Source organism: Lupinus angustifolius, unplaced genomic scaffold (genome assembly GCF_001865875.1).
Source record: "Lupinus angustifolius cultivar Tanjil unplaced genomic scaffold, LupAngTanjil_v1.0 Scaffold_54_31, whole genome shotgun sequence".
Lineage (NCBI taxonomy): Eukaryota > Viridiplantae > Streptophyta > Magnoliopsida > Fabales > Fabaceae > Lupinus > Lupinus angustifolius.
In genome coordinates this window covers 7-23,356 of record NW_017722626.1, presented here as the reverse complement: position 1 = coordinate 23,356, position 23,350 = coordinate 7, and the positions used below count along the sequence as shown (strand labels likewise).

General features: G+C 36.3%; 1 protein-coding gene across 1 annotated transcript; it reads right to left on the bottom strand.

Annotated features, from left to right (window-relative positions):
* Positions 1 to 21,219: 21,219 nt before the first annotated feature.
* LOC109339057 (purine permease 1-like) lies at positions 21,220 to 22,849 on the bottom strand. Its single transcript, XM_019576423.1, has 3 exons — positions 22,767 to 22,849; positions 21,843 to 22,181; positions 21,220 to 21,355 (listed from the first exon to the last, which is right to left on the bottom strand). Exons 1-3 carry the CDS (start codon positions 22,847 to 22,849, stop codon positions 21,220 to 21,222), a joined length of 558 nt encoding a protein of 185 aa, XP_019431968.1.
* Between the last annotated feature and the right edge of the window lie 501 nt (positions 22,850 to 23,350).

Sequence of the window (23,350 nt, the reverse complement as noted above, 5' to 3'; positions counted from 1 at the left end):
TCCTAAAGGGATGCAATCCATGACTCAAAACTTATATTATCCTTTGGTTCTAAGCTAGAAAATCCAAATGGAGTTACACTGACTACAAAATAATGAAAATTCCTATCTAAACAATCTACATTAGATTGTATTAACAAGGTTGTGTATTAACAAGGTTGAGGCATGTTTATTATTTTCATTTGGTTCATTCCATTTCAAGCACTCATTTTTCATAGACTTAGGATAATGTCATTGATAAGATTGTTTAACACTATTATGCAAATTCAAGTCAATTCCCAATTTATTCTCTAAGCACACATATTCAGATTTTTCACAATCAACATGGTTTAAAATTTCATTAGATGTTACCAACTCCATGCTATTGTCTTTTTGCATTGTGCTTTCAAGACACAGTTGAAAATGCTTAGGTGGATCATGAATGAGTTCCATGGTTTCATTCTCCTCCATGGGTTGCACAATTTGATGGGCATCTTTAGAAATTTCCTGCACATTCAAACAAATATCACTAGGCACAAGAGTTTCATTAGGAAAATTAAAATCCAAGCAAAGTTCATGACTTTTATTTTCACTCATAGTGTTTGCACTCAATGTGTTTACACTCGAGAAAAGTTCCTCACTTTTACTTTCACTCCAAGTATTTGCACTCAATGTGTTTACACTCAAAGTGGTTTCCTTACTCTTTCTTTGCTTTTCACTCAACTCTTCCTTTCTCACATGTGTTTCACTCATGCTTTCTTTTTTTGGCTCGAGCTTCTCACTCCTCTCATGCTTTCTTTCTCTCCTTATACTATTATATTTTAATGCCATTTTAATTTCCCTTGAGAAATTGGTTGGTTCCAACTTCTCTTGGATGACCTTGGGTTTACTTTGCAATTTGTTGCAGAGGTCCCTTTGGTAGGAATTCGGGGCATACCTCCTCATCATCACAACCTTCATATCCTCCCAGGTATCAATTAGTTTGGCACCACACCTCCTTCTTTCTTTCTAGAAATGATCTCACCATACACAAGTGCATATTTTTTGAGTCCCAATGCGGCCACCTTCATCGTTTTGCCTTCATTGTAATTATGGCATTCAAACTCATGCTCCATTTTTAGTTCCCACTCCAAATAATCTTCTGGGCTGTTCATCCCCATGAAGGAAAGGACTTTGATTTTAACCATATCTAGCCTATATTCATGTCTCTTTTCCTTACTACCTCCTTCTACATGTGTGCCTTCTTCACGTCTTCCTCCTCTATGCCTCATCCTCCTTTCTGATTTGTAGTCAGTTGAATCACCATCAAGTCGTCTCTCATTTTGAACCCTCAATTGTTCCATTTGCCTTTGAAGGGCTTAGAGTTGAGTCTTCATCCCCTGTAAGGATGCTGTCAAAGATGTTGCCCTCGGGAACAAGGGTGAACTTTCACTCTGATTAGACATTTTTTTGTTTTTTTCTTTTCACTCTCTCACTTTTTTCTTCACTCAATGTGTTTGTGTGTATCACTCAATTCACTCATTCTCTCCTTGAGTTCTTAATTGAACCAAATAAGCAAGAATTTCCAAATGACCAATGAACAAAAAACACCCAAAACTTACAAAAAGAAAATGTGGCTATTGTTTGCTTTTGATCTACCACGAAAATACTCAATGATAATTCAATTTTGACAAGACTCCTTTTTTTTACACGACTCTTTTTATTTTGTTTTTTTTACTTTAACTTATTTTTTTTTTACTTTGACACTTGTTGAGTAGAAGAAAAAAAAAAAAAAACGAACAACACAAGAATAACTTGATGACAGCAAGTAAGAGACTAGCTCTGATGCCACTTGATAGAAACCTCATTGGGGTGGTTCCTTTTTGGACGATCGTTTCTTGATTAGTGTATTTGATATGTATTGTGGATTGTATTGAATAATAATGCAGCGAAATTGTATATGTATTTTGTGAATATTGGTTAAAAGAAGATGTTTAAGATATGAAGAAGGATGACGCCATAAACAAGAGTTTGATAAGTCGAGATGAAGTTCGCCACAAGAAATGATTCTTGATAAGAACAAAGACGCCACAAACAATGGTGAATTATTTGATAAGTCAGGGTGTAGTTCGCCACAAGAAATTTTGGGGTTCTTGATAAGAACAAGGGGGTCTTGGTTCAACCAAGAACTTAGGAGACAAAGCTCACTAAAATGATTTAATCCAAAATAATTTCAAAGTTATTATTTCTCATGTCAAATTCAATTACATATAGATGTGTGACTAGCCAACTTGGCTTCCACGAAATTAACACTAAGAATTAACATTTGAATAGCATAATTATGATCATAATGATCAACTAATGGCGGATTGTAATCAACCCTCATCAATCCACACATTTCTCCTTATAAAAAACCTACGACATGGCATTAAAGTGCCAATTATTTGAATTCAAATAACTACTAATAAAAGGAAACAAATAAAACACTCTTAACTATTTCCATAACTCACATGGTAACTAAAAAAGGAAATAAATCATACCACCCTCTCTCATTTGAATCAGACGACCACAAAAGGAAATAAATCATCTCTTTTTAAGTTACATGTTAATCATCCAAGAAAGGAAACAAATCATTTCACTATCTCCCTCTTGAATTCACATGCCCACTTTTATAAAAGGAAGTAAATCATTCCTCCTTCAATTCACACGCCTACTTTAAAAGGGAAATAAATCATTCACTTGACATCTTCCCATAAAGGAAATAATACCATACCACCATATCTGCTCATACTTGATAGCAGTGTTTCTATATGAACTATACACAAATTATTTTCTTATTATATTATTTTTGGGCTTTGCTTTGGAACAACCCCATATTCTTTAAGTGAGCCTCCAACAAATGTCCTTGAGTTGGTGCTTGTCCTCCAAATTGTAGGGTACCACTTTGGTTCACATCTGCCAGGTTTACCACATTCAAAGCATATGAAATTTTGGTTTGAAGTGGAGGCATCATTTTTCTTGGTGAATATTCTCATTTGTCCAGTTTTACCACTCTTGTTCCCTTTAAGGAACTTGCTGAACTTCTCTACAAGAAGACTCATGTCTTCCATTTCTTCCTTCTCAGATTCATCTTCTGATGATTCATATTTGTCTACTTTTGCCTTAAGAGATATATTCTTATTTTTCTTTTCTTGCTCTTCATGTTGGTCAAGTTGGATGAGTTCTAATTCATGTTCTTGTAATTTTCCAAACAAAGCAGCCAACGACATTTTCGATAAACTTTTCTTTTCAGAAATGGTTGTTACCTTGGGTTACCAAGTTCTGGTGAGTGATCTTAGAACTTTCAAGTTCAAGTCACTGCTTGATAGTACCTTACTAAGTGCAATAAGGTGATTTGTAAGATGAGTAAATCTATTTTGAAGATCCATAATTTTCTCTCCAGGTTTCATACGAAACATTTCGTATACTTGGGAAATAATGTTGATTCTCGATCTTTTTACCTCATCTGTTCCTTCATGTGTTGTCTCTAGAGTATCCCTATTTTTTGGCAGATTTGTTGATGTGAGGATGTTCTTTGCTTTGAGATCATACTGCACCTTCTTTTTATCTTCATCATTCCATGAAGATTTGGGCTTTACTTCTCTTACGTTGTTGATTATAGTGAAGGATTCATATGGTCCATCTTCAATTGCATTCCATATGTCCAAGTCTTGAGATTCTATGAAGATCCTCATTCTGATTTTCCAAAAGTCATAGCACTCTCCAACAAAGCTTGGAGGGCGGTTGATATTGGAACCTTCTCATTTGAATGATCTTGAGGTCATCTTTGATATAGGATCAAATTTGAGAATATCTTACTCAAAAATAGCTCTAATGCCAATTGTAAGAATGAGTTTGCAACTAAGGGGGGGGGTGAATTAGTTGACTTAAAATTATGGCCACTTTTTCTGCAAAATCAAGAGTTAATGTGCAGTGGAAATATATGCATAAATTGAACAAGTAAATAATCAAAGAGATAAGGGAGAATACACAAAGATTTTTATAGTGATTCACCTTCTTATCCATCGAAGGCTACGTCTAGTACTCTTGCAGCACGAGAGATTTCTTCACTAAAGATTATGAGTTGCAATTACAATATCTCACCCCGAGATCTCTACGTACCTTACACACTCCCTAATCCTTATTCACTTATGGAAAAATACCTTTCCAAGTGATTCTAATCCCCTTTCTTATCACACCCTTATGAAAGAAAGTATTCTGCAATAATAATGAAGAATGTACAACAATGGCAGATTGCCTTTACAAGTTTGAAAGTAATATAACTGGCAATCCAATCAACTATTTTATATACTTAGTAATAATGCTCTTTATAAGTTGTTAAACTGTGAAACACATTACTTTAAGCAACTTCAAAAAAATCAACTTTGAAAGTTTAAGAACTAGTTGCCATAAGTACAGAAAATAATTCAAGTTGAAGTGTGTATGAGAGTTGTGTGTTTGTGTTGTGAGATTAAATGCCTTTAAATAGACTTTCCAATCACCCATAGTGCCTCTACGAAAAGGTAGGAATAGATTGGAGTGAAGACATTTCGTTTGGGATGAAAAACTTTCATTTTGAAATCTGAAATATAATGCAACATCACTCAGTAATCGATTACAACCGGTTGGTAATTGATTATCCAAACATTCTGTCCAACGGGCATTTAAATTCGATTTAAAGTAATCGATTACAGCAAGTGGGTAATCGGTTACTCAACTATATTAAAAATTGGTAATTTGTTACTCAAAGATAGTAATTGTTTACTCTGATCAGTTTTAAGTTGGATAACTCTTTTCTCACACATGTCACCTATTGCTTAGATGCAGTAACCCGTTATACACTATTTTTTGAAAATTGTTTTAAGTATATTGAAGTGTTTCAATTTTCTTTTCCAAATAGTTTAAGCATTACTACTATTGTATATTCGAGAGTATAGGATAGAAGTACCTATTTAGACTTAGACTAATTTTTCTTGAAGATTTGTCTTCATAAGTATTCTTCTTTTTCTTCTTTTTGATGATGATGGTATCTTCATCAAAACCATGCCAAGGTCAGGAGAAAAGATTTTCTTCACAAGTGAGGTTGACTTGATGGACTCGGCGGCTATCTTAGAGAAGTGGCATCCGGTTGTGGATAATATGTCTAGTTTGGAGTCTGACACTTCTTCTAATAACAAGTCTATCATGAGGCAAAATTTTGCCAATTCAACCGATCAGTTCACCATCCTGGAGGGTATGGTGTGTCCTTGCTGCCACTACTAGTGGGTTGACCAAGAAGTTTTGGTTTCCCCAAGTTTCTTCCCCCTGAAGGTGCGTCCAATCGTGGATGTGCTGACGCGCCCAATGAGTGATATCCAATGGTATGCTCCCACTACTCAAGAGCGAGTTTGCCAGGATATACTCGTGGAGAACTAGAATCACTGAAGCTTCTACATGTACGAGTATATATACTAGTAGATAGGGGTGAGGATTCCCTTTGAAGGATGGTACACCGAGGTATTGCAACATCTTCAAGGTTTATCCGAGCATTCAAGATGTTTTGTGAGATTATGGAGCGGCCATGTACCCTCTGGTTATTCTTCTGGATGTTCCGAGTGACCCAAAGCATGAACAAAGACGAAGGTAGAGCAGGGCGTTGTGGGTGGAAGTCCTTGCAATCTCGTAATGGTCGTGCCCTCTTTCTTCCGTTCAAAGGGTCAGTAAAGAATTGTAAGGGTGACTTCTTCCATGTGGCGTCCCGGGGCCATGCCACACCTGGGCGTATCGTCCTAACAATCTCCCTTATTTCCCCTTTTCTTGGAACAAGTGATTTCACCAAAAACCCGCCAACTTCTTTGGTTTTTCTTACGAACAGTTGGATGACCGGGAGAAGAGGACGACATATGAAATGTTCTCCTGGATTGAGGAGGGACGGGTGATCCCGTGTTATAAGCTCGTCCAAGGCGCCCAAGCATTTGAGGAAGCAGTCGGTAGGTACCTAGCCATAGGTGCCTTTGCTGTGATTTTTGTTTATTATGTCGCATGTCTGATTTGTTTTTTGTTATTTCTTTTAGCAGCGAACATGGGGGATCAAGCTGACCGATGTAGGCTCTTGAAGCGGGCTGCCTTGAAGAGGAAGAATGTTGAAGCTAACAAGCGGGCGAGGCAAAGCTCGCTTGCCCGGTTTGAGGGTCCATTAGGTTGGACCTCCACTCCTCAGAGAGAAGGCTGACATACTAATAGCTCGTGGGAGGCTTCATTTCCTCAACATGTTCCTATTGTCGTCATTCCGCCCGAGTCAACCTGAAGCCAGCCAATGGACTTGACACCTGAAGCTACCACTCCCACTAAGGTAGTTGAAGTGGAGAGTACCTGGTAGAATGAGCAAGGTAGGGGTAAGTCTGCTGGGACGGGAAAATGGAAGTCAACCCCTGCTCGAGTTAAGTGTACTTATAATATCCCCAAGGGTGTGGAGCAGGCTTTGGTGAACCTGAGGGTTAAATATTCCATAAACAACATCCCTCTGGCTGATTTGTTGCGAAGGACCTAGGAGGCCAGCATTTTGGCAGCTTCAGTGGCTAAATATCTCGAGGGTGTGGGAGTGCTTGCCTCCCGGGTTGGCGAGGATGCTCTGGCCAACTTGTAAGAACTACGCTCAGCTGAGCTTCACGAGCAAAAAGAGAAGCATGTGGAGGCTCTAAAGATCTTGGAAACGCAGAATATCTTTGTGGGTGAGCAATTTTCCACGATGTCTCTCCAACTGAGGGATGCCCGGGAGGTTGCTATGCTGGCCAGGGGTAGACTAGAGTGCTCCTAAATGGGAGGTGACCTCCCTTGTTGACCGTCGTTAGAGTGTTGAGGACAAGAAGCTCCAACTTTAGTACAATCTTAGGGCATTAGAGGGCCGGAGAGATTCCGTCCAAGCTGAAGTTGTCCGGGTGCAGAACGAGCTGGCTGACTTGAAGGCAACTTATCTAAAGTTGGAGGATGAGGTTGATGGGGCGGCCAATGTTGTTTGGGATAATGCCTTTGCCCAGGTCGGTATGGTTTTCTCAAAAGTCGACTCGTCCTAGACGAGGATAGATGCTCGGGTCACTCCTGAGGAGGAGCTCGTGGTTGACGAAAAGGATGGTTTGGTCGTCATTCCTGTCCCGGCTAGGATTGGCGAAGGAGCTTAGTCAGCCAGTTTATTTTTTTGCTTGCATTTTGTACTCCTTGGAACTTGTAATTGCCCCTTATTATTGGAAATTTCCCCTTATTTGCGCGTCTGTTGGTTCTGTACATTATTTATATCTTAATTCTTTACTAACCAGAAAAGGGGAATATGATAAAATAATCTGGCCTCCCTTTAATCGAAGTAGGTCAGATAGTGTTTGAGTAGTTATTCTCGGATTTCCATAAATGAATGTTCAAGTTGAATAATTGTCATGTCTGACTGTCCCGATTTCCTTTACCTAACAAAGGTGACTAGTCTTCAAAGTGTCCTTTGTCCAGGTTTCCATTAACTAACAAAGTTAAATAATCTCTAAGTGATGATTACTCGGTATTACCTAACTAAACTTGAATAAAAATATTTTATTTGAATAATCTCCAAGTAATGATTGGTCGGATCTCTATAACTGAATTTGAATAATCTGCAAAGTGATCTATGTTTGGGTTGTAAAATTGTATTTGAATAATCTCCAAGTAATGATTGGTTGGATTTTTTGGGTTATTTTAAATGAGATTTTCCAATTGGAGGACTTGGTCCTCGCTTGGGTTTTAGTATTAGACCACCATCAAAGGGGGACATGCCCACGCCTTTGAGGAGTAGATTGTTGGAGACCCAGGGGACTTGGTCCTCACTTGACTTTTAGGATTATACCGCAATCAAATGGGGGCGGGCCCATGCCTTTGAGGGTTAGATTGTTGGAGACCAAAGGGACTTGGTCCTTGCTTGGGTTTTAGGATTGATCACCCGTCTGAGGCCTGTCAAAAACATCTGAATAATACCTCGTTAACATATAAGTTGCATTTGGTTACATGGGTTGCATGATCGCTAAAGGGACTGGCGCATACAATTTACATTTGTTTAAGCAAAAAACTGTCGTAGGTTCATTACGTTCCAAGTGCGGGGGAACTCTTTTCCTGCCAAATCTTCAGGTTTATAGGTCCCTTTTCTTGATCTTGTATGTTACTTGGTAGGGTCCTTCCCAATTAGGTATTAGTTTCCCCTTGATATTGCCGATGTCTTCCCTTCTGAGTACTAAATTGTCAGTTTCAAAATCTCTTGGAACCACGACAGTGTTGTATTTATCAGCAGTTCTTCGTTTGATGGCGATTTCTCTGCTCCAGGCCCTATCACTTTTCTCCTCTATCCAGTCCAGATTGTGCCTTAGGATGGTCAAGTTGGCGGCTTCATCAAATTGCAACGTCCGTTAGGTGGGCTCACCAATTTCCAACTAGATCATAGCCTCGGACCCATAGGTAAGGTTAAAAGGTGATTCCTCGGTGGTGGAGTTAGGAGTTGTGCGATAGACCCAATAGATGTGGTGCAGCTGCTCGGGCTAGGGCCCCTTGGCCTCTTATAATCTTATTTTTATCACTTGAAGGATGACCTTATTAGTTGCCTTTTCCTGGTCATTTGTTTGAGGATTCTAGAATGAAGTGAAATATTATTTGATGTGGAGGCTGGCAATAACTCTCCAAACTCCAGGTCTGAAAATTGAGTTCCATTATCTGTGACAATCGCAGCCGGAATCCCGAACCACATGATAATGTTCCTCCAAGCAAACCTCTAGATGTTGGCTGAAGTGATAGTGGATAAAGCCTCAACTTCAATCTATTTGGTGAAATAATTCACCACCACTATCAAGAACTTGAGTTGTCCGGTTGTAGGTGGGAACTGCCCCAGGATATCCAAACTCCATCTACAGAACGGCCATGGAATCATAGTAGTTGTCAGCTCTTCAAAGGGGGCTCTTTGGAGGTAAGAAAATAACTAGCAAGGTATGCACTTCTTGGTCAAATCAGAGGCGTCTTTTTCCATGGTTGGCCAATAATATCCTGCTCGGAGCACTTTCTTGGCCAGAGATGCTGCACCAAGATGATGGCCACAACTACCTTCGTGGATCTCTTGGAGGATGTACCTTTCCCTATTGGGGATGAGGCATTTCAGCATGAGAGCAGAAAAGCCTCAGCGATACAAACAACCTTGCACTATTGTGAACCATGAACTATTCTGTAGAAATCTCTGCCTTTCTTTCTAGTCAGTGGGAAGGTTGCCATTTAGTAAGTATGTGATGATGGGTCAGTCTAGTTGTCTGGGATTTGTATTTGTTCAATTGATAGGACATTGGGGCGTAGAACAGTCCCTTCTACCACCGACATGTTGTTATGCATGCTCCTTTTACTATCCAACTTGGACAGGATATTTGCTTGGACATTCAACTCTCTCGGGACATGCTGGATGGAGGCTGCTTCAAACTTAGCCATCAACTCTTTAACCTTTGCTAGGTATTTTCTCAGTAATGTATCATTTGTCTGATAGGCGCTAGTTATCTATAAGATGACAAGTTGGGAATCACTACATATGTAGCGAGAATATCTAGCTTGAGCGAGAGACCAAAAGTCTGTAACAGATATAGGTCGTTAATAAAAGATAAAGGGGATTATTTAACCATTTCCCAAGCTTTTCCACACAATTTTTGGAGAGAGAAACACTGGAGAGGAAAGGAGAAGTCGTGGGAACGACTTTAGATCCAGAATTTCTTGTATTTCTCATTATAAGAGTGTTGTAATAGCAAAGATGAGTAGCTAGTTCTTCAGTGTTGGGATTGAAATGTAATCTTCTAACTCGTGTATTCTTGGATTCAGTTCGAAAATATATTTTTGTTGTTTGATTTTGGAAAGATTATTATGTGCTTAATGCTTGATTTTTCTTAATTTCTATTTTCTTGATCTTGGATCTAAGTTTAACTGGGAAGTTAAACTTGGAATCGAATCTGGATAATCTATCTTGATTCATCATTTATCTAGGAATGGACAATGATGTATGAATTGCTTTTACATTAGATTTAATGCTAGATAATTGATTAAGTATCCAAGGAATTGGTGTTTGATGAATTATCTAAGGATTTTGTAATCAAGGAATTGATACAAATGATTCGAAGAAAATGTTGCATCAAGATCAATAACTTTGCAAGTTTTATAGAATTGAGATTACAAAGAGGAGGAATAATGAAAGTCAATCTCAACCATTTTTATTTTGTTTTAGAAAATCATTTTTAATTAATTTTTTTTTATAATCTAAACCAATGAACAACCTTAATTCCTAACTTTGTACATATCTACTCAATTTACTGTTTTAGAAAATAGTATAGATCTGAATTGCTCTCCGAGGATGATATTCCGGTATTTACCGGTTTTGTTACTTGAACGATACGGTTCACTTGCCGTACCAAAAATACCAACAAGTTTCTAGCACCGCTGCTGGAGAGCAATGTGCAATTTATATTAGTTTATGAAGATAGTTCGTGGAGTAGTTGTAATTAATTTTTATTTCTTGCAAGTAGTTTTAGTTTTTATTACTCTCTATGCTAACCCTTGATGTAGTCTTATCATTTATGCTCTTGAGAGGAAAGGTGACTGAAGATCAATTGCAGTTTAATCCAGATATTGAGAAGTCAGCCAAGAGTAACCGAAAGAAGGCAAAGGAGAAGAAGAAGTAGAGTAATCAGGAAGCACAATGTAGCTATGAACAATGAACAATTTCAGAACCTCAATTAGAAAATTGGAGAATGCATATACTGCCAATGGGAATAATGACAGGCCTAATCTTCCAAGGAGGACGTTAGGTCACCAACATGCACACACTCTATCACACATTGACTTATCGTCTTTTCCTTTCTCACTCATACCATCAAGCCGAATTTAACGGGGAAAACCTAAAGTGATTGGTTTTGAGTTTTACCTGAGTTCAAGTTTCGGGTTCGGGTTTGGTATAGTTGATATCATACCCTGAACCTGTCCCGAACTCGATTAATGTATGTAAAATTATTAAATTATACATAAAAAATCTCTTTGAGATTTGATGCGGTGCAGACATTAGTTTCTGCTCCTTCATCAATCTATTTGAGATTTGGTGCGGTGCAGACATTAGCTTCTGCTGCTTCACCTATCTTAAAGACGAAAAAATTCAAATTATATTTCGATCAACCATTTTTCAAACCAGAAATACGTAGTCTTGATTTTCTTATTGTACCTAGCGACATGTAGGAGCAAGATAAACCTTTATCACACACAAATATAAAAAATAAAAATATTTTGTTTTAGTAATTGAATTTTAAATAAATAGTTTTTAACGGTATAAAAGTGCATGTGATTAGCGAGAGTATCGTTTTAGTACGGGCGGATAAGGTGTTAATACCTTCCCCAGACTATAATCGACTCCCGAGCTCAGAACTCAAGTTCAAAAGACCATATTATCTGAATTGGGTGTAAAGTAGAGTTGTATATGTTTTAACCGCAAAAAACGTTGTGGCGACTCCAGATCAATTGAAAGATGTAGATAATTTTTTATAATAAATAATTTTTTATATATAATAATGTTTAAAATAAATACATATTCGGTTAATTAATTGATAAATCAACCCGTTTTGTAATATTTCATAGAATAATAACAACTGATTGGGCCTTCAGATTTTGTAGAGGTAATATTTCTCTAGGATCCATAAAACAAACTTCCATTGCTGACTCCGAACTAAAGAAGCCGAATAACTTAGAAAAACATTTGATGGGATACAAATTTGGCCAAAACATATTCAACGAATAATTATAAATTGTGATAAAAAGACATGATTCTCTTCTTCGATGATCAAGGTAAAAGTTTTCTAAATCAAGATTATGCCCTTTTGCACGAATCCAACCTAGGAATTTCCTTTATGTTATGTTTCCTATAAATTTCTAGTTGTTCCAACAAAACTTAAAAATTAAGCCATGCATATGACATTCTACAATATCAAGTCTATAATCCTAAGAACTTTATTTTTTTTATATAACTATAAAATCAACAAAGATACATTGTATAAAATGCCTAATTTAATGAATTGAATTTTGTAATATTAACATTACATATTGTGAAAAAGGGAAAATTAAGGAAATTATGCTTGGCCACTAGATCATATAATGACAAAAAAACACATCACGATTATGGATCAAGAGTATTATCCTTTTTATTCAACTCATTTGCTACTGTATCATTCCTGTCCAACTTTTTGTCTTGTTTGAATTCACCATACATGACAAATCCCCATATGGAGAGTACTACAGAAATTCATTTCTCCACTTTAAATGTCTCTTTGTAAAAAATAACTGCTAGAATTTCTGTTATAGGAACTATCAAAGCAATCACGATACCAGATAATAATGATGAGGCACAAAAGATGACACCTATTGCTCCTAAGAAGTTAACCTGGCTTACGATAGCACTCGCCATCAAAACAACATAATAGGTAGCTTCCCCAAGACCAAAATGTCTTGCTTCCGTTGAAATAACCTTCAAGTCATTGTTTTTTTAGTTACACTATTCAAAATTGTAATATAATAAGGAGAGTTGAGGTTGAACTTTACACTCATTGTTTGTGCAGATCTAATTCTTAATTTATATCCATTCAGTAATGGTTAGTCCATGTAATAACCTTCATATCACTAAAAGTTAATATCTTAGTCATTTATCAACTTATGCAACGAAAACCCTATGCTTAGTAACTTTAATTCATAAGATGAAGAAATATGACTTGCAAAATCGATCATACCTCTATGTCTAGTAATCCATGCATGCAAGTTGAGTTAAAATGCAACACCTCAAATGTGTTAGTCACCAATGTTTTGGTCTATACTAAACAATTCTATGCCTAATAACTACAATGATAAAAATCATTTTTATGAACTTTCAAACATATCTCTATGTCTAGTAGTCTATTTCATTCAGTTTGAGTCAAATCAAAACATTAGCATTATCTCTAGATACTAATAAGTAAAATGCAGGGAAAGACAAATAATACAAGTCTATGTCTAGCAAATGTATTATTTGTTGAGTTATGCAAGTTACGAATAATGCAATAAGAACATAAGCAATGTATTCAAATATCACGCAAGAAGTTGATCAAACTAAAAACAAGCATAAAGTAAGTACAAAACTCAAATATAATCGAACTTCATGGATTAATGGTGAATCAGAGTGTATACATAAGGTTCATGCAACATTCAACCCAACAATGGAGTATTTGGCTACTCATTTCCATACAATGTAAATAGGATAAGAATAATACAAAGCTCATGGGGTGGTAGAACCACTCATAATTGATCATAGATTAACACTTAAGATGCTTACATTTAGTTTCTATGAACTAAGCTCTCTAAAACTTAGAAAATTAAATATTACAATTGGAAAAGGCAAGAGTTTATGTCTTTGGCTCGGGCTTAAAGTTTTTAAATACTTTTATAATACTGATTTATGTGCTTAGCGCACCACCTATGCGATGAGTGTGACTTCCAGCTAGCTAGGCACAATGCTCGGACACACCAAGCTCAGTGTGATTGAGTGCGCTAGCATAATACAGACACAAGGTTAGTTTTGAAATCTTATAATTTAGACACTCAACACAAGTTTTGCGTTGAGTGTGGTTCTTCCTTCACTAAGCATGGGTCTTCCTCAATTGAGCATGGATTTGGAGTTGATCGCATCTATCAGATGTTATATAATCCGTCGGGTGTGAACTTGGCATTGAGCTTGGCCGAATTTTGTCTAGAAACTTACAATTTCTCGATCTTTCCTTCTGATTGAGCCTGCAAAACACTTTAGAGATGATATTTAGCCAATCAAATAAGTTTTAATCTTATAAATATACATTTTCAATTATTTGAGTTGATTAAGTTGTTAAAGTATCATAAATTAATGTAAAATATTAAATTAAATTGGCATTTAAGAGAGAGCAAAATAAATCAAGCCTTACAGATGTAAAACCTGAGAGAGAGAAGTCTTAGTGAGGTTTTATGCAGAGTATATATTGACACATATGATAGACTTGTGCTATACTAAGTAACAAATATTATAGAATTATAATGTCTACTCTTAGTATAATTATTTGGGATAGTAAGATATACTTGTTTCATACTTTATATCCATTTTATGTCAAATTAATTTACTTGCCATTGTTTTCTTTCAGCAAAATTTATAATCGATTGTGTTGATGGATATGGAGGCGTATGAACTAATTATGGTGAATTCTAAAATGATCTATAATCCAGATTTATTGACTATTAAGAGAATTTATGATCTAATTATATTGGTGTTGATTATTAAGGGTGTCTATGTCCTATTATGATGAATATTGATGAGATCTTAGGATCCCCTTATTGACCTAGGTAGAGAAAATGAATTATCAGTTAATGAAGATGGTAGAGATACCTCCTCCTAACAAATTTCATTACTTGAAATTAATGATATAATTAACTTTTAGATAAATATTACTCATTATTATAATATAATTAATTTGCATATATGACATTGTATGCCTCAATCTCCTTATTCATGATTAAAAGTTCACAGACAAATTACCTACTAAATATGCTTGCTACTTACCCGATGCCCTTTGTTCGTCGGTATGTCCTACCGCGTTTAAGGGAATAAGCATGTCATCACGCGAGTGAGAATTTGTTTACATGTGTCATGCCAATCAACAAATCCTAAGGTCCCATCAACATATTAGGGTCATAGAAACCCTCAACAACCAATACTTCACTTAATTGGATCATAGACACCATAAAAATCTAATAAAATTATATCATATATATCATAAATTGACTACATTATTGTTCTTAATTTATCATGTTATCATGCAATAATTATAATATGATACTTTTTTATTCTTTATTTAATAAATAAAGTATCATTGTAATTATAAAATTAAATTAGAATACATAATGCTTGGAATGTTACATTTCTCCTCTCCTTAAATAAAAATTATCCTCAAAATTTGGAAATACTTATCATTTAAAATTTCTCTAGACACACAAATTAATTCACCCTCAAGCTCCAAAGTAGTCTCCTTTGCGCGAGATCCTTCCTAAGCATCGAGTGATTCCCATAATCAAGGCATCAACTACAACATCCACCTTATATGAGAGGTATTCTGGCTTGGATTAAAATACTTAATAAACTTCATCAAATTTTTCTCATATACAATTCTCTTTAGTTAAAAAAAATAATTGAAATTATTATGGTAGCTAAACACGTCAAATTTCACTCTGTACAAAAATATCCCAATAGTCATTTTCTTAAAGCAAAAACTAGTTGCAAGTTATAAATTATTGGTAGTGTATTTTCCCTTCATCAAGTTATATTACTTCATTCTGAACGGTTGGATCAGTGATACAACGTCCGTGGTGATAGAAAACGAGCCAGAACAGTGGCTGTTTGTCTGGTTTTTCTACAACTTTGTGTTCTCATTTTCAAGCTTGTTGCATTATTGTATGTTGTATTGTTGAGCACGTTTTGTGCTGTATTTTGAAGACACTCTTGTATTCCTATTTTGATCATATTGGAGCTTGATTGACTGACTTGTGCCCGTGGTTTTTACTTCTCACATTGAGAAGGTTTTTCACATTAAAATTCTAGTGTCCTTTGTGTGTTCTTAGTTACTGCATTATTTATTATTGCTCCTTTTAGATTCTAGCAAGTTGGGGAAATTATTATTCGCTGCATATACTTTGTTAATGTTTTCATTGTTATTATGTTGAATTTCCCATCAGAGTTGCATCATAGCTCTTTGGGGTTTGAGTTTATTTGACTTGCTTGAATGATGGATGCAAATACACATAGAATGATATGTTTGAATGACACTAACTATCACTTGTGGAAAGGAAAAATGAAAGATTTATTATTTATAAAGAATTTGCACATTCATGTGTTTGCTGCTGAGAAGCCAAAGTCCAAGTCTGATGAAGATTGGAGTTTTCAACATCAACAAGTTTGTGGTTTCATTCAGCAATATGTAGAAGACAATATCTACGATCACATTGCTAATGAGGAAAATGCAAATTCTTTATGGAAGAAAATTGAATCCTTTTATGTTTCTAAACTAGAGAATAATAAATTATACTTGTTGAATTCCTTGATGAATTTGAGGTACAAGGATGGAGCTTCTATTTCAGATCACTTCAATGATTTTTAAGGAGTCCTTGATCAATTATCAGGAATGGGTATCAAGTTTGATGATGAAGTGTTGGGACTATGGCTATTGAATACTCTACCAGATTCTTGGGAAACATTTCGAATTTCAATTACAAATTCAGCCCCTGATGGTATTGTCTCTTTGGAAAGCATAAAGGGAAGCATTCTTAATGAGGAGATGAGAAGGAAGGCGCATGGTACTTCATCTCATTCTGAGGTCTTTGTCACTAAAAACAGGGGGAGAAGTCATAGAAAGGAACCAAAAGGTGATAGAGAAAAGGGAAGAAGTAAGTCCAAGTCCAAATACAAGAATGTGGAGTGTCACTATTGTCACAAAGTAGGTCACATACCGAAGAATTTTTTTCAATGGAAAAGGGAGAATAAAGACAAGAAGGGCAAGCAGAACGAGAAGAATCATGGTGATGATGATCGTGTTACTATAGCCACTTGTGACGATCTTATCATTTTTCGTGACCGTGATTTGGTTAATCTTGTATTAGATGAGAGTATATGGATAATTGATAGTGGTGCTACACTACATGTTAGACCAAGGAAGGAGTTCTTCACATCTTACACTTCTGGTGATTTTGGAGTGTTGAAGATGGGTAATGATGGTGTGTCACAAGTAATTGATATTGGTGATATTTTTTTGCATACTAACATGAGAGTACAGTTTTTGCTGAGAGGATGGTGTGTCACAGTTGTTGTAGATGTTTGATGGTGGTGGTTATGATAATCACCTTGGTTCTGGAAAATGGAAACTCACCAGAGGTAACTTGGTTGTGGCCAGAGGGGAGAAAATTTCTAAACTGTATTGGACAAAAGCTTTGGTTGCTAAAGAAAATGTGAATACCATGGATATGGAGGCTTCTTTGCAGCACCGTAGACTCAGTCATATCAGTGAAAAAGGGTTAATTGTTTAGCCAAAAAGGATGTTCTTCTAGGATTGAAAAGTGTAGAGTTGGAAAAATGTTCTCATTACATGGGTGGTAAGCAGACTACAGTATCCTTTAATAAGCATCCTCCCTCAAGGAAATCAGAGTTTCTTGAATTGGTGCATTATGATGTTTGTGGTCCATTGAAGGTAAATTCATTTGATGATGTACTTTACTTTGTTAGTTTTATTGATGATTGTTTAAGGAAGCTGTGGGTCTATGCTTTAAAGAGAAAGGACCAAGTGCTTGAAAAGTTCAAACAATTCCATGTTTTGGTTAAGAGACATTCTGGCAAGAAGCTGTAATGCATTCGTACTGGCAACGGTGGTGAGTATTATGGACCGTTTGATATTTACTGCAAGCAGCAAGGTATTAGACATGAAAAGAATCCTCAGCTTAATGTCTTAGCGGAGAGGATGAACAGAAGTTTGGTTGAATGAGTTAGGTGCATGCTTTTTGAAGCAAAATTACCTAAACATTTCTGGGGTGAGGCTTTGTACACGGCAGTGCATGTTATTAATCTCAGTCCAACAATTGCTCTTAATGCTGAGGTGCTAGACAAGATTTGTTTTGGCAAGAATGTCAGGTATGATCATTTGCAATTCTTTGGTTGCAAGACAGTTGTGCATGTTCCAAAGGATGAAAGGTCCAAGTTGGATGTGAAGACAAGACAGGGCATCTTTATCGGTTATGGTGAAGATGAATTTGGCTATAGGTTGTATGATCCTGTTGAGAAAAAGGTTGTTAGAAGTCGTGATGTGAAGTTCATGGAAAATCAAACCATTGAAGATATTGAAAAGATGAAGCAGACTACACCTGAGGAAGATAGTAGATTATCTGATATTGATCCATTATGAACGCATATACATGATTTGGATACAGTTGAGAATAATGTTCAAAATGGTGAGCAACATGATTATGTTGGTGATTAACAGCTTGGAGATGAGTTAGATTTTCCCATTGATATTGGTGAAGATGAACATGAGATTTCACAAGATGAGAATCTTGGTAATGCTCCCGAACCACCTAAAGTTCAACTTCAGATGTCTAATAGGTAGAGGAAACCATATACCATGTACCCTTCTGATGACAATGTTGTTGTGATAGATAGAGGAGAACCTGAGTATTATCATGAGGCCATGGAGAATGAAGAAAAGAAGAAGTGGTTGGATTCAGTGCAAGAGGAAATGAAGTCCTTACATGATAATCACACTTTTGATTTGGTCAAATTACCAAAAGGGAAGAAGGTTTTGGAAAACAAGTGGATTTACAGGGTGAAGCTAGAAAGTAATTCTACATCTCCAAGGTATAAAGCCATATTGGTGGTTAAAGGTTTCAGACAGAGAAAGAGTGTTGATCTTAGTGAGATTTTTCTCTTGTGGTGAAGATGTCATCCATTAGAATTGTATTGAGTTTGGCTGCTACTCTTGATTTGGAGGTAAAGCAAATGGATGTAAAAACTGCTTTCCTTCATGGTGATTTGAAGGAAGAGATTTATATGAAACAACTTGATGGTTTTCTTGTTGAAGGGAAAGAAGACTATGTGTATAGGGTGAGAAAGAATCTATATGGTTTGAAGCAGGCTCCACGACAAAAAGTACAAGAAGTTTGGTCTGTTATGTGTGAGCAAGGCTATAAGAAGACTACTTCTGATCATTGTGTCTTTATTAGAATGTTTGTTGATGGTGATTTCATCATCATGTTATTGTATATTGATGACATGCATATTGTGTGGAATAATATTTCTATGATTGACAGGTTAAAGAAGCAATTAGGCAAGTCATTTGTCATGAAAGACATGGGAGCTGCTAAGCAGATTATTGGTATAAGAGTCATGTGAGATAGGCAAGAAAAGAAAGTTTGGTTGTCATAGGAACACTATATTAAGAGAGTGTTATAGAAGTTCCAGATGGAAAATGCTAAAGCGATAAGCACTCCTCTTGCTAATCATTTTAAGTTGAGCGCTAAACAGTGTCTTTCAAATGAAGTTGAAAAATTAGATATGCAACGGGTTCCTTATGCATCTGTTGTGGGAAGTTTGATGTATGTAATGGTGTGTACAAGACCATATATTGCACATGATGTTGGTACAGTTAGTAGATTTTTGTTAAATCCAAGTAGAGAGCATTGGAATGCTGTGAAATGGATTTTGAGGTATCTTTATGGTACTGCTAGTTTGAGACTTTGCTTTGGAGGTGATAAACCTACTCTTGTTGACTATACTGATTCTGATATGGTTGGAGTCATTGATTTCAGAAAGTCCACTTCAGGTTACTTGATTAAGTTTATAGGGGGAGCTATAGCATGACAATTTAGGTTGCAAAAATGTGTTGCATTATCCACTACTGAGGCAGAGTTCATTGTCATTACAGAAGCATGCAAGGAGTTGCTTTGGGTGAAGAAATTATTGCAGGAGCTTGGTTTTGTCCAAGACAAATACTTTTATTTTGTGATAGTCAAAGTGTCGTTCATCTTGGGAAGAATTCAACTTTTCATTCTAGGTCCAAACACATCGATGTAAGGTATCATTGGATACGTGATGTTTTGGATGCTAGGTTGTTGGAATTGTCTAAGGTTCATACAGATGATAATGGTGCTGATATGATGACTAAGGCCTTATCAAGATGGAAGTTTGAAACTTGTTGTAGATCACCGATTTGGCGATTCTCTCCACATAGTTGTGAATAGGAGATTTGTTGGATTTGGGCTCCCTTCCTATGTGGAGAAAGACCTAGTTGGGCAAAGTCCACTTGTCCCACTTAATCTAAGGGATAGAGGTCAGATGAGGCAAGCAGAGAAATCAATTTATGGAAAAAGAGGCAATATAAAAGTGAGAGAGAAGTTGAAAGAACTCAACCCGCAGGAACTCAGAGCAGCTGTGGAAGATTTGTGACTGCATCTTCGTTCACCGTTGGATTGGGCTGAAATTTGGACAGCAGGTTCACAGCTTATAGTACTTCATTCAGAACTGTTGGATCGATGAGACGACATCTGAGGTGGTAGAATACGAGCCAATATAGTGGTTGTTTTTTTGGTTTTTCTGCTCTATTGTATGTTGTATTGTTGAACACATTTTGTGCTGTATTTTGAAGACACTCTTGTCATATTTTGGTCATAGTAGAGTTTGATTGACTGGCTTGTTCCCGTGGTTTTTACTTCTCACATTGGAAAAGTTTTCCAAGTTAAAATTCTAGTGTCCATTGTGTGTTCTTAGTTACTGCATTATTTGTTATTGTTCCTCATAGATTCTAACAAGTTAGGGAAATTATTATCCATTACATATACTCTATTAGAATATTCATTGTTATTGTGCTGATTTCCCATGACTAATGAGTTTGGATCTCAAAGAAATGAGTGTTGAATTATCATTTTCTACGCTAAAACCCTTACATCTAACATAAGGAACCTTATATTTAGTTTAACTCGACCAAAGATCAACTAGAAAGAAAAGAGTTAGGAATAAACCTCTTATAACTAGTAACCACTTAAAGTAAGAGAACTTCTAATGATAATCCTCTTCAGTTGTTCTGATAGCATCGCCATAATATTATTATTTGGATCTAAAAATCCCTCATGATAAATCACATGCCCCAAAATAATTTTGTACCTTACTCTTAACCAAATTCAAACTTTTATGTCACCACATATGAAATTATCTCCTTTCCTATATTTAAAATTAACCTCACATATTTTTCATGGTCCTAAGATCCTAAACTACATCTAAACATCATGAAAAGAACTTTAATTCCCCATGTGATGGTAAAGTAGTAATTTTCTAGAAACATTTGAAAACTCACCTTGTTTCTAGATCAAATATAATTTAGTAATTGTACATCATTAAAATAAATAATCACAACATTTCAATAAAATGGTAACAACAAATTATATTTATATATAAAAATATAGGGTTTTATTAACTTAGGTAAAGAGATTTTTTAGTTGGAGTAGGTTAGCATTATGCACTAAAACTTTTAGACAAAATTAATTCTCCTATTTTAATTGTAATGTATTTAATAATATGGGTAGCTTTATAATTTCCATTTAAAAAAAAAATCACCCATCATCACTGACCTTCATTCTCCTCCCCCGTTAACATACTTATCCCAAAACACAAAAAACTCTTCCACCACCAAAACTGTCACACTGTTGGCCGCCTAGGACCACCGCACTGCTGCCCTCCACTAGAACCCACACCGTTGCACCACCCAGGATCGCCGCAAAACCACCAGAACCCCTGCACCAAAACACCAAACATTCTCCTTATTCAATAATTTCCTTTAAATTTCATGACAGTTCATTCACAATATTTGAAACAACCAAAATGTCTTGCTTATGTTTATGATTGTTAGAACATGGATTTTCATACTTGAAAAGAAAGAACTCAAGATAGGAATAAGAAGAGTAAAGATTCAAGCTTCATAATATCGAAGAATACTTCATAATATTTTCATTATTGAATTGTGATTACAAAGGTGTAAGATTCACATTTTATAGTAAAATCACAAACAAAATTCAGCTTAATTAACTGAAGTAATTAACTACATAATCGGTTAACCATATTGTTAATCGATTATACAAAATAGAAAACACGTCTATTTTAACAATGATCATCCCAACAATGCAGAATAAACTACTTGAATCTCCAAAACACAAGAGAGTAAGTGATTGGTTGTTTGGTTTTCTTGTAGACCAACTCCACCAAGGGCAAAATAAACCCATACAATATAGCAGCTACTATTGTCAAGATAAATTCCATCATATATGTTTTAGAAGACTCACCAGTTGGGCGATTTCCATTAGTATTCAAAGCTAAGATCCCAGCTGCAAGGGTAAGTAAAAGAATAGCGTTCACTGAGAAAGGCGTGAACTTTTGCTTTACCATGAAGAAAGAAAAGATAGTTGTGAAGGCAAGTTGGGAGGCTATAATAAGAGTAGAGGTAGAGACAGGAAGACGAGCCACACCATATGAATAGAGAAAATTATCGAGGCCAGTTATGATACCAAGAATGGCAGAGGCAACAAGTAGAGGTGGCTTCAGAGTGATACTCTTCAATTTTGAACTATCAACAACAGAACGACAACGAATGATATAAGAGATGAAGAGGGGAATCAAAATGATGGGAAACCCTGCAGCTTGGAGGAAGCTGGATTTCCAAACACTACTACCACCATGGATGAAGTAGAGACAAATTACTTGTTAGATCAGCTGCATAGGAAGAGAGAAGGGAGAGGAGAAGAAGAATAGAGAAGGGAGAGGAGAAGAAGAAGAAAGAAGGGAGAGAAATGCAATATGGGATTAATTAGAGATAAGGCCAAAGGGCCAATACATATAGGAAGCTAGGAAAATACAAAAGACAACACTACCCTTCACTAATAACTAAAATACATTTTAACATTCCCCCTCAAACTCAAGATGCGTTAATCGAAAGCATCGAGAGTTTGTTAGTCAAGAAACGAAAAAGTTGAGTAGAATGAGGTTTGGTAAACAAATCAGCAATCTGCAACGATGAAAAATGAAGGGTAAGGTGATGGTGCCATGTTGGAAGTGGTGACGTGTGAAGTGACAATCAATCTCAATATGTTTAGTACGCTCATGAAAGATAGAGTTATGAGCGATTTGAATAGCACTCTTATTGTCACAGTACATGGGAGTGGGTTCAGGTTGATCAACACCCAGAGAAGCAAGTAACCAACGCAACCAAACTATTTCAGCAGTTGTGGTTGCCATAGCACGATACTCAGCCTTTGTAGAAGAGCGAGAAATAACATCATGCTTCTTACTCTTCCAAGATATGAGAGAATCTCCTTGAAAGATACAGAAACCTATAGTAGACTTGCGATCAGTAGGATCCCCAGCCCAATCAGCATCTGAATAAGCAGACAATGTCAAGGAAGAAGTTGAAGAGAAAAGAAGACTCTGAAACTGAGTGCCTCGAAGATAATGAAGGATCCGAAGAACAGTTGCCCAATGAACAGTAGTAGGAGAACTCACAAACTGGCTAACAATGTGCACTGCATAAGCAATATCGGGTCTGGTAATGGTCAGATATACCAAACTACCAACAAGAGTGCGGTATAGAGTAGGTTCAGAGAGAGGAACACCATCAGAAGATGTATATCTAGCATTAGTCTCAAGAGGACTGTCAACAGCTTTAGTGTCAGAGAGACTAACCAGGTCAAGAATATCTGCAATATATTTCGATTGGGAAAGAAGATAACCCCTAGGAGA